The 11,049-nt window shown below is 59.7% G+C and overlaps 2 protein-coding genes across 6 annotated transcripts in view; one reads left to right on the forward strand and one right to left on the reverse strand.

The window, feature by feature from the left end:
• Positions 1 to 8,314, forward strand: part of RNF123 (ring finger protein 123) — a 50,820-nt gene extending 42,506 nt beyond the window's left edge. For 3 of the 5 annotated variants that reach the window (XM_064156393.1, XM_064156392.1, XM_064156394.1), the window contains 4 exons: positions 6,981 to 7,123; positions 7,497 to 7,591; positions 7,700 to 7,785; positions 7,875 to 8,314. In XM_064156393.1, the coding sequence (XP_064012463.1) occupies positions 6,981 to 7,123; positions 7,497 to 7,591; positions 7,700 to 7,785; positions 7,875 to 7,974 (424 nt within the window). In that variant the 3' untranslated portion in view covers positions 7,975 to 8,314. Of the gene's footprint in view, positions 1 to 706; positions 983 to 3,841; positions 6,109 to 6,980; positions 7,124 to 7,496; positions 7,592 to 7,699; positions 7,786 to 7,874 lie in introns of those variants that run through there. The other 2 variants (XM_064156397.1, XM_064156399.1) reach the window with 2 other exon arrangements.
• Positions 8,315 to 8,405: 91 nt separating this feature from the next.
• On the reverse strand, positions 8,406 to 10,648 carry GMPPB (GDP-mannose pyrophosphorylase B). Its single transcript, XM_064156400.1, has 8 exons — positions 10,495 to 10,648; positions 10,339 to 10,419; positions 10,214 to 10,262; positions 9,487 to 9,788; positions 9,335 to 9,413; positions 9,102 to 9,229; positions 8,736 to 8,918; positions 8,406 to 8,594 (listed from the first exon to the last, which is right to left on the reverse strand). The coding sequence occupies exons 1-8, from the start codon at positions 10,621 to 10,623 to the stop codon at positions 8,463 to 8,465; spliced, it is 1,083 nt and encodes a 360-aa protein (XP_064012470.1). The 5' UTR covers positions 10,624 to 10,648; the 3' UTR covers positions 8,406 to 8,462.
• Positions 10,649 to 11,049: the final 401 nt, after the last annotated feature.

The raw sequence follows: 11,049 nt of genomic DNA on the forward strand, positions 1-11,049 counted from the left end.
ACCCTGGGGACTTGACTGGTCCCTGCCAGACATGGCTCTTCTCTGCAGTCCTATAGAACACTAATTACTAATCACTTAAACACTCGTGCTTCTTCAACACGTACTGATGAGTGAGCTGTCACGGACTAGTAGAGATTTCATGGGCCACTGAGTCTAAAGGAATCCTTGCTGCCCTGCTCTGAAAGCTCAGAAAGTGAGTGGTGCTCAAGCCTTGCAGTGCATAATGCACTGGGACGAGCACGAGCCAGAGCATGGAGAAGTGACTAGCTCAGACCTAGGTTTCATGACTGTAAATGGAGTCTGACCTTACTGATCTTGCAGTTTTTACAAGCTGCCAGTTCCAAACACTGAATCCTGGGCAGGGAGACTGCCAAGACTGGGATCTCTCAGTCTCTTGGGGCTGTTAGGCACATGCTGGGAGGCAGGAGTAGGCTTCATGCTAGCTGGCACCAGGCTTTCCTGCTTCAAGCTCTTTGAAAAACTGTGAGCATCATAAGGGAAGAATCCATGGCCAGGCATAGTCATTGCAGCCCTGGTGGCAAGAGGACAGGAATGGGACAGGCATTTGCTGTGCCCATGGAGTCCTGCCTAATACATGAAGTGCCAGAGGAGACAGGAGTCAACACTGGAGACTGGTCCTCAAAGCTGGACCTTATACTGCCATGTGATGCTATGCTTTGTGCTGACCCATTGCTTCACCCTGCAGAGTCAAGGAGTAGGAAGCCAGTTTGGCAGCAAGCTGGGGCTATAATGGTGCAGATGGCAGCTGAGAGAGGACAGTGGATTCCCCAGAGACCATCCATTATGTTTCTCAACTTTTGCCTGTCAGGGAGGCTGTGCTCCTGGCTAGGTTGTTCCTTGCTGAGGCAATTTGCTTTTAAAGCTACTTAATGAACTGCTTTGACAGTTCAGATGGCCATGCCTTGCTTACTGGAGCAGCAATGTGGTGTCGGGTCTGTTCTGAGCATCAGAAAGATGTGAAATGCAGCAACAGGATTTTCCTGGGTAAAGGCAGTGAGGAACCTCAGACATGCTGTCCCTGGCATAGTGGGGCTTAGCCTTCCTGCAGGGATAGAACTGCAGCCAGCCTAAAAGAGCTCTCCTGGGTTTCTCCAGGCTGGTGTGTCCCTGAAGTGCTTGGGAGCTTTTCTCACACTCCCAGGTTGTCCTGAGATCTTTCCCTGAGCTTTGGTCATCAGCCTCGGCTGAAGATGCTGGTTTGTGGGAACATTAATCACTGGATGCTGGCACTGGTACCAAGGAGGGGGAAGGTTCATGAGGAGACCTATGAGGATGGTGACAGCAAAGCAGTGGGTAGGTAGCACTCACTCCAGGTGCTGGAACCTGGATCAACACTTCACCTTTCCTTTTGGGGGAACATGTGGTGCTTAGGTGTGGTGTGTGCTCCAGCATGGGCTCAGCACCATCTGAGCAGACTTGGGGCAATGACCTTGCCAAATTTCAGCCTGGGCCTTCTCGTCTGGGTCTCTTCTCTGGACAATCCCAAGGCAAATTGAACCATCCTTTGCATGGCATCCCAACCTGGATGCAAAGCTAAGGCATGGCATCGCCTCAGCTCCATCCGCACGGGGCAGGGTGTCGCTCACCTGTGCATCCAGCGCTGCAGCACCTCGTCGCTCTGCGGCAGCACCCCGCTCAGCGTGGCCCGCTCAGCGTGGCCCGCTCGGCGCTGCGGGCTCGTCAGGAGCGCTGCGCTAACGCGAGGCGACAGTGCCGGCGGCGGCGGGAGCGTGGGGAGCAGGGCGCGGGCCGGCGGCGCCTGTCGCTGCGCATCCCATCGCCCTCGCCGAGCAGCGGCCGCGGGGTGCGCAGCGCCGGGGCACGTCTCTCATGAAGCTGTGCTCAAGGTCAGCGTCGGGAAGGGCACTAGGAGGCTCTGGTTGTCGAGAAAGAGCTGATTCCCGCAAGCTCGCTCCTCCTTGAATAGACTGGGGGGGTTCTGACGAGTACTTTGGGTAGGGTTGACTCATTGCTGGGGAAAAAGCTGCTTGTTTCCTGGCTGCAAAAGTTGAAGGTCAGGTGCTAGCACTGTTTTAGTGCTGCAGGGACTTTCACCTCCCTCTAGCAGGTCTTGGGGCTGGAGCACATGGCCATAGGGAGCTGCAGGTTGTGGGGAAGGTCTGCAAAGGGTCCCGATCCCCATTCGTCCTGCTTGGGTTGTGTTTGAGCAGTGCTCTTGCCAGCCCCGTGGCTCTGGCATCCCCTATGCTGCAGGTGATGGTGGCTAGCAGATGTGGGGAGACACCCTTATCTCCCTGGAGGATCAGGCATAGGGGGCAGAGCTGCTCTCTGTGCCAGGGCTATGCAAAGCTGGGTACTGGGGAAAACAGTGCCAGTGTCCAGTGAAGTGGGGACTCTGACCACAGAAGGTACTGAAACTCAGCCTCAGATGGGATCAGTCCTATCTTGAGTGGGTCTCCTCAGAATTCCTCAATCCTGTTTGTCCCTTTTGAGCTCTAGATAAGCCCTTGTATCTGTTGGCACTGCTCCTTCCCCACTCCCATACATCACTTTGGAGACCTGCCCTCCCAGGAACAAGCCACTGGATGCTGCTCTTGCACCAGCCCCAGGCCAGCTCTGTTTCAGCACATCTAACCTCCTTCACTGGGTTCACCCTGGTGCTGATGGGAACAGAGACTGTGAGCCTAGTGTGAATCACCTGGCTCTGTGTGCTAAGGCATCAGGAATTCAGGGCTCCCGTAGACCCCACCACTACACCTATGGGCTGCAAGGTGGCTGCACACTGCTGCCCTGCAAGGGCAAGGAGACACTCAGCCCAGCATGAGCTTAAAAAAATAGGCATTTTTTATTCCAATGTAACTAGAGAATTACAACCCGAGGGAGGATTACTCACATGTATCGATAGGCTGTGATTAGATTACTGCCTAAATAGCTGTGCTTTAGCAGCGCATTTGTCCGCCTCAAGGAGAAGCAGCGAAGGATGGTGGTGCATCCGAGCCCTCTGTGTCCTTGGTGGCACAGGGAGCTCTGAGCAGTGCGGACCAGGCGCTATACCACGGCACCTAATCCTGCCTTGACTATTTACAGCTGCTTGGGGAGCAAAAGCTTGTCATGTTTGCTTGGCTGCGTGGATGGTCGGGTGCCAAGCTCCATCCCTCCTGTGTGGCCATGTTCAAGGATGGGGTGTGTTCTTGCCTTGAAATGGGGTCGTGCTTCCCCTGTGCCCCCAGCCACAGCATTCTGATGAAGACTGGGAGAAAATGGTGGCATTGCCATCCCTGGGGGCCCTGGCAGGAGTGAAGACAGTACCCCACTTGTCACTGCTATTCTTTGGCAGGGTCATCCATTACAGTGGCACCAGGTTGAGTCTCACATGCCTGATCTGTGGCAGACCACTGGCCCCAGAGTCACTGCTAGGGAGTTTGGCTGCCTGAAGGAAGCAGGGGTTCCTCAGGTGTGTTGCATTCATCAATGTTACCCTTGTGCTAATGAGGCTGTTGCCAGTGGCTTATGCAAAGAGCTCTGGCCGGGCACCAACATCCACCCGCAGCCCAAAACCCACCAGGAGCTCATGGCTGAAGCAGCTGTGGGTGATGCTGGTCACCCTTGTGGGTCATAGTCAAAGCTGGGAATTCAGGGCACCAAAAAATCCTGCCTCTAGCAGTAGTGGAGAACAGCTTTCAGGAGACTCTGGCTCTGCTCCCAGCTCTGCCCCACTATGACACAATGGGGGTGTCTGAAAAGACAGAGCTGATGGACTCCGAGTCTGACTTGAGCTGCAAGACCTTGGGGTGCTTGGGGTCAGGGAGGTCCTCACCAAGAGCCAGGCGGATCTTGCCATTCTGCCTCTCCCTGACAGGCTCAAGGAAGACCACGTGCTTGTTGGCACTGACCTTGCGGTTTGGGCCATCGGTGGCAGGGGGAGTGGTGCTGAGGATGGAGGACTGGGCGCTGCACTCCTGCGGAGGGCTGAGAGGAGCTGCCTTCTTGCAGCAGCTCAGGCAGCGGCAGGGGGTGAGGTACAAGTAGATGATCACGAGCACCAGGCTCACGATGCACCCCAGTAGTGTCGTGAGGCCGGTGCTGAAGGTCTCCCCGCCTGGCTTGGGGTAGTGAACTGTCACATTGAATTCACACAGCCTGCTGAAATTGCGGGGGTTGTTGATGGCCAAGCCTACATAGACCCCCGAGTGCCAGGGCTTGGCTGCTGCGATCTTTAGGCTGCCGTTGTGGTAAACCTCCAAGGAGCGGTTGCTATTCCCTGGGTGTTTGATGGGCTCATGTTGAGGAGAGATCCACATGTAGGTGGTGGCTGAGGCTGGCAGGCTGGTGTTGCAGGCAAGCAATGGGGTCTGGTCCACCATCACAGGGAAGGGCACAGGGTGCATGTCTTCAGGGCCTGCCGAGCAGTTCTCAAACATATGGCTGTATTTGAGGAATTTGATCAAGGACCGGGGCACGTTGTCAGACACCTTGCAGGTATGTTCCTCAAAGAAATCCTTCACAGAGCTGAAACCTCGCTGCTTCCAGCGCTGGAGCATCAGGTAGAGCGGGCAGCTGCACCTCACAGGGTTATTGTGCAGGTACAAGCCGTTCCTGATGTTTTCAGGCAGAGCTGCCAGCTCCTCCACGGGGATGCTGCTCAGGTTGTTGGAGGAGAGGTCCAGCGTGCGGAGGCTGTAGTTTCCCAGCCCTTGAACTGAGTGGAAGGGGAAGGTGGTCAGGTTGTTCCAGCTCAGGTAAACCTTCCGCAGGCCGCTCAGCTTGGTGAAGGCATTTTCATCCACTCGTGTAATGTGGTTGTTGTAGAGCAGCAGCTCCTCCAAGCTCACCAGCGCATCAAAGTAGTGTGTCTCAACAGCGTGTAGGTGGTTGGAGGACATATCGAGGTGCCTCAGGTAGGAAGCATTGTGGAAAGCCTGTGGAGAAAGGTCCTTAATCTGGTTGTGGCTGATGTGGAGGGCCTCGAGGTGCGGGAGGGCAGCCAGCCAGTGGTCGTGGAGCTGGGTGAGGGCGTTGTGGCTGAGGTCCAGCGTGGTTGCAGTGGGTGGCAGCGCCCGGGGCACACGCTGCAGTGTCTGCCGGCTGCAGCTCAGCAGGTCGGAGGTGCAGATGCAGGCGATGGGGCAGCTGCGGGGCAGTGGGGAAGTGTGGGGAGCATGGCCGTGGGCACACAGCTGGAACAGCAGCAGCACCACCAGCTTTGCCACCTGAGACCAGAGCAGAGCTGTGGATGCCTGCAGGGACATTGTGCCGGGCAGATGCCTCTTGTGCAGCTCAGGAGCACGGCCCAGCTCGACAAAATGTGAGAGAAAGCGTGCTGCGGTCCTTCCCTCTATCCCCCTGTGCTGCCTTGGTAGAAGAATCCTACCAAGCATCCACAGATGCAGAGCAGGATCCCGATTCCAGCCGTGGGGCTTGAAAAGAGTTCAAGGGCAGCATCACCCTGCCCAGCACTGCCGTATCTCACCGCGGCGGCCCGTACCTGTGCTCTGCTCTGGCTGGTCGTGGGCTGCCCAGCACTCGGCTGCCGTGGGGTGGGAACTGGCGTCTGCCGTCAGGGGTCTGAGGCACTCCAGCGTTCCGGGGCTGTGCTGCGTGCTCGGCGAACGCCTTGCACTCTCCCGCTGCCACTGGTCCCTGGAGCACGAAGTTTCTCACGGCTCAGCATCCCCATGCTTCGGTTGCTGGTGACCACCATTCGGTTCCCTCCCGGCCGGCAGCATCTCCCCAGGGCCGGAGCTCGCTGCGGGAGCGCGGTCTCTGTCTTGCCCCTATTTATGACCGTACCGTCAGTGCACAGCCTGTGGGCCGGGCAGGATCCCATTGGTCCTGGCGTGGGGAGTGGTGGCCGCGGTGGTGGCTGTGGCCGTGGTTGTCCTGTTAGTGGGCAGGGCGATGCATAGCCGGCACCAGCTCTGCGTGGTGGCTTTTCCCCAGGGATACTCAGAACCACTTCACCAACCCTCCGACCTTACCGGTGTGCAGCCGCTGTCCCTCCCGCTGGAGAGGCGCAGCCTGGAGCCGCTGGAGTCTGTTAAGCGACGAAGCAGAGCGGTGCTGGCTGCTCCACCACTGCTCAGCAGGATGCTGGAATAAACCCGCCCCAGCTGGAGCCCATCGTGTCCCGTCCTGCACCTCACGGTCCTTTACGCTGCTCTCATCCTCACCAACTCCTGCAGGAGATAGCAGCGATCCTCCAGGTCCTCTGGCCATCGGGGGACCTGAGCCCAGCCCACGGCAGAGAGGGTGCTGTGGGGAGGGGTTGCCACAAGGTGAAGGGCAGGATGCACAGGAATGTCATTACCCAGTTAGTGGGAAGTGGAAAGGCGGGCTGGGGAATTGGTTTCCATTAGGGCAGCAAAAAAGCTCATTTGGCTGCTGCAGCTGCTGCGAATCAAGGGGCTGTTAACCCCCTGCACGCCGGCCCAGACTTAGCCCGTGCAGCCAGATTGCTTCCCTGCTCTGCTTGCCTGAGGGCCAGCCATGAAGCCAGTGCTGTGCCTTGCCCAGGGCCACAGCACTGGTGCCCGATGGAGATGCCTGCTAAGATGCCCTTCACCTGTCCCTTCTTGTGGCTGCCCTTGTACCTTGTCAGGCAGCCACTTGCCCTGGGAATACCCCGGTCTGTCCCTTGGTGTAGAGGAGCACAGCCCCTGCCATAAGGCAGCTGCTGCAGCAGCCCTCCCTTCACCTTTGTGGAGCTGTGAAGCAAGGATGATGCTGGCTGCTTCAGCTGCCTTGCAGCTTCCTAGGCTTACCAGGCAAGGGCTGCAGCCTCAGCAAGTGCTAATGTACCGTATTGATCCCCCGAGACACTGAGCTGGGGGAGGCAGAGGAGGATAGCTGCTGTGCCCTTCATCTGCATTTGACCACGTTTCCCTGGCTCCATGCTGCAAGGAGTCAGGGGGCCTGCTGGATGGGGCTGCAGTGGGGTGGCCTTGTGACCCTAGGGTGGGTTTCACCCAGGGCAGAGGCCAGACTATGTCCCTCCGCAGGGCCGAGCGTGCGACAGCGGTGCTGCTGGCGGACCCCTGCTTCCAGCTGCGCTCCATCCAGTACCTCCTGGGCCACACAGAGTCCTCGGCTCTGGCAGCTGCTGCCCCGACCACAGACAAGCGACACTTCTCCCTGCGCAGGTGTAAGTGTTCTTGCTGCTTGGGGACCTGGGCTGTGGCCACCATGGGGCCATGGCTGGCATGGAGGATGGAGCTCCTGCCATCTGTGACCCCTGCGACACATCCCAGCCCTGTAGCTGTGGGACAGGGGTCTCTGGCTCTCCTGCTGTCTCTCAGTGATGGCATTTGGGATGGAGATAGGTCCACTGCCTGCTTTTGGCAGCATTTTTGTCCCTCCGTAGTGCTCAGTGTCCAACTGCTGACCCAAATACAGGGATTCCTGTCCCTAGCAGCAGGCTTCCTGTCCTGGCTGGTTTCCAAGGACAGCTGCAGTCCCCTAGCACCCTGGGGGAGCCTGAGCTGCATTCCCCCTCATATCCATGATTTGTTTCACAGACACAGGGTACATCAGTGCTGAGGAGCTGGAAAAGGTGGAAAAGATGCTGAGCCACCTGAGCGAGGAGTCTAAGCAGGCAGCTGCCACCACACTGGTGAGTTTTCCCCTTCCCAGTCTCTGTGTTTGGCAGTAGCCCCAGCACAGCTGCCCTGGGACGTGGGGGTTCTGCTGGCACTGGTAGCAGCCCAATGTCTCTCAACAGCCCACCAGTGAGGAAGACCTGTGCCCAATCTGCTACGCACACCCAATCTCTGCCATCTTCAGACCCTGCTCTCACAAATCGTGCAAGTGAGTAGCTCACATCCATTGACCCCTGCCAGGGTGACCTCCCCATGCTGTGCTGGGGAGCACTTACACTCTTTCTTTCTCTGTCCCAGAGCCTGCATCAACCAGCACCTGATGAACAACAAGGACTGCTTCTTCTGCAAGGCTACCATCACAGGGGTGGATGACTTCACCAAGCCAGCCAGCTCTTAGCACCCAGCCACACACCACAGGCTCCCCGAGCTGAGCAATTGGCTTTTCTCAAACAGGGCCACTGCCTGCAGGGCCAAGACCCAGCACCAGCCACAGTGTGGGGCAGGGTGCTGCTGGGTGGGACAGGCTGCTAGGGGTGAGATTGAATGCCAGGCTCTGGGCCCCAGCATCCCCCTCACCCAGCACCTCTGTCTCATAGGCCGTTCTCAGGGAGGGGAGCCCAAGCTCTGCAGCAGCCTCGGTGCTGGGGCAGGGGGGCCAGACTGGGCAGTTGGGCTGTTAACTTGCCCCTGGCTGGGGGCTGACTTCATGAAATGCAACATTAAATTATTCTTCCTTATGTGGTACCCTGAGAGGTGGAGACGGGAGGTCAGGCCAGCTCTGGCCGGTGCCCCAGCGCTGGCCGTGCTCAGATGACGCTCAGCGGTAGCTGGAAATATAAATATTTAATCCAGGCAGAGCCAGAGCGCAGGGTCCACTGCAGGCTGCTACATGATGATGCGTGGCTCTGGGACAGACTCGGCGATGGACTTGTGCGGCAGCACGTTGGCCCCGTTGAGGTAGAGCTCGTCGTTGACAATGACGTCCTCACCCAGTACTGTCACATTCTCCATACGCACCTACCCCATAGAGGCCCTTGTCGTACCTGCCCTGGCTCAGGGCTCTTGCCCACCAGCCCCTCCCTCCCCTCAGCTCCAGCCAGCAGAAGTGGGAGAGCAATAGCTGAGCCCCAAACCCTGCAGGGCTGCCTATGTCCTCACCCACTGTCCCACGGAGCAGCTCCAGCCCACGATGCAGGACTCCAGCCAGGAGTGGGAGCGGATGCGGGCCCCCTCCAGCACAGTGCAGCGTTTGATGCGCACACCATCCTCCACCACCACACCGGCCCCGATCGTCACGTTGGGGCCAATGACACAGTTTGCCCCAATCTTGGCACTGGGGTCCTGGAAGGAAGAGGGGCTGCACTGGGGCCAGCAGGGCAACCAGAGCTCTTGGCACGGTCTGTGCCACTCAGCCAGTGTGAGGAGAAGAGGGCACAGTTCAAGGATGGCAGCGAGGACAGTAGTGGGAAGACAGAGAACCTGTGACAGGTGCTCAAGGCCAGTGTGCTAGGGGCTGGCACTTACCACCAGCACATTCCCTACAACACCGGGCCCCGAGTGCAGCTTCTCAGGGTGCTGAGCCCGCAGCCACTGCAGGTACATGCACATGCCTGTGAGGAAGTCCTTTGGCTGTCCAATGTCCATCCAGAAGCCTGTGGGGATAAAGCCAAAGTGCCAGTCCTCAGCGTGGGGGGGGGGAGGCATGACAGTGCAGGCAAGACCCTACCATGCTGCACACACCATGTGCAGAGCCTTACTCTGCAGCTCCATGGCATAAAGCTGCCCGTCCTGTGCCATGGCTGGGAAGATCTCCTTCTCGATGGAGGTGGGACGCAGCTGTGGGGACAGGGCACAGGGCTGAGCTGGGGGCCCAGGCCCACCAGCCCAGCTCTAGCACCCCAGCCCCTACCTGGATGCGTTGCAGGATGCCAGGGCTGAAGATGTAGAGCCCGGCGTTGATCTTGTTGGACACAAAGACGCGTGGCTTCTCCACGAAGCGGCAGATGCGGCCGGTGTCAGCCTCACTCACCACCACACCATACTTGGCTGGTTCCTCCACACGGGTCACCACCAGTGAGCCCTCGCCTCCATGCTGTCGGTGGAAACGGGCCAGCGCCGCGAAGGGGAACTCGCAGATCACATCGCTGTTGAGGACAAAGAAGGGCTCCCCGCCTTCGGCCAGCAGGTCCCGTGCCAGTGCCAGGGGCCCCGCTGCCCGGCCGTGAGTGATGCCACAGGAATGGGGTGAGCCCAGTGCCCAGGCCCTCCTGGCCCCACCTGTGACTATCAGTGGCCCTGCTCCCCACTGCCCCTCTCAAGCCCTGAATCCTCAACTGACACACCCACTCCTGCTGGAGTCCCCATCCCTGTCCATCCATAGCCGCCTTCCTGTCCATGGTATCCTCTTCCCAGTGTGCTCTATCCCTACCCGAATATTCTCACCTTGGTGACCATGGTGTCCCCTTCCTCGTTCCACCTCTCCACCCCCCCCCCCAATACTTCCTCTCCCCGCGCCCATGGTATCCCCTTTCCTACCTACCCACACCCACCCAAGGTTCCCAGCTCCACCTGTACCCATTCCAGTGTCCCACCTAGCCCACCCTGCTGCCACCGCCCCAGCCCTGCCCTCTTCCTACCCGTGCCCAGCGGCTCCTTCTCGTGGGACAGGGCGATGTGGATGCCGAGCTGCGGGGCACAGGGTAAGCTGCAGCTGCTGAGCAGGATTGCGGGGGGAGGCAGGGGGGATGTGAGCGGCCCTTACCCGTTGCTCCTGCTCCCGCATGGCCGCCTCCAGTGCTTCCGACATGTAGCTCACGGCCAGCACCACATGGCTGACACCCGCCTGCGGGAGCAGGTCCGGCTCAGCCTGCGGCGGGGCGGCCCCACGCCACCCCCCGCGCCCCGCGCCGGGCCGAACCTGCCGCAGCGCCTCCAGCTGGTGCAGCAGCAGCGCCTTGTTGCAGAACTCCACCAGAGGCTTCGGCCGGCTGAGGGTCAGCGGCCGCAGCCGCGTCCCGAAGCCGCCCACCAGGATCAGCGCCCGCATCGCCCCGCGCCCGCGACACGTCAGCGCCGCGCGCGCCGCCCGCGTCACCGCGCCACGGCACGCCCCTCTGCCCGCCCCGGGTCCTAGCGCCGACCGCGCCTCTTGCTGCCTGCCCCGAGTCCTAGTGCCGACCTGCGGGCAAGCTCCCGCATCCTATGGGTCACTCCAGCTCCTAGCCCCGGCCCTTAGGTGCTGGCGGTAGCCTTCAGTCCCATTGCCCGGAGAGAGGTCCCTCCCGCCTCCTGCCCCACCCCCAGAGCTGCCAGGCCCAGTCCCTGCTGCTGCCCGCCGCACTTCTGCGCGGGGCAGGTGTTCCATACCCGCGGGCGAGCCTTGTTGGGAAGAGGCTGCACCCCACACCGACGAGTCCTGCCTGAGCCTTGCCCCCACCCCACTCCCCCGGGAAAGGCAGGCACAGCACACCAC

Source organism: Pogoniulus pusillus, chromosome 16 (assembly GCF_015220805.1).
Source record: "Pogoniulus pusillus isolate bPogPus1 chromosome 16, bPogPus1.pri, whole genome shotgun sequence".
In the NCBI taxonomy this organism is placed as follows: domain Eukaryota; kingdom Metazoa; phylum Chordata; class Aves; order Piciformes; family Lybiidae; genus Pogoniulus; species Pogoniulus pusillus.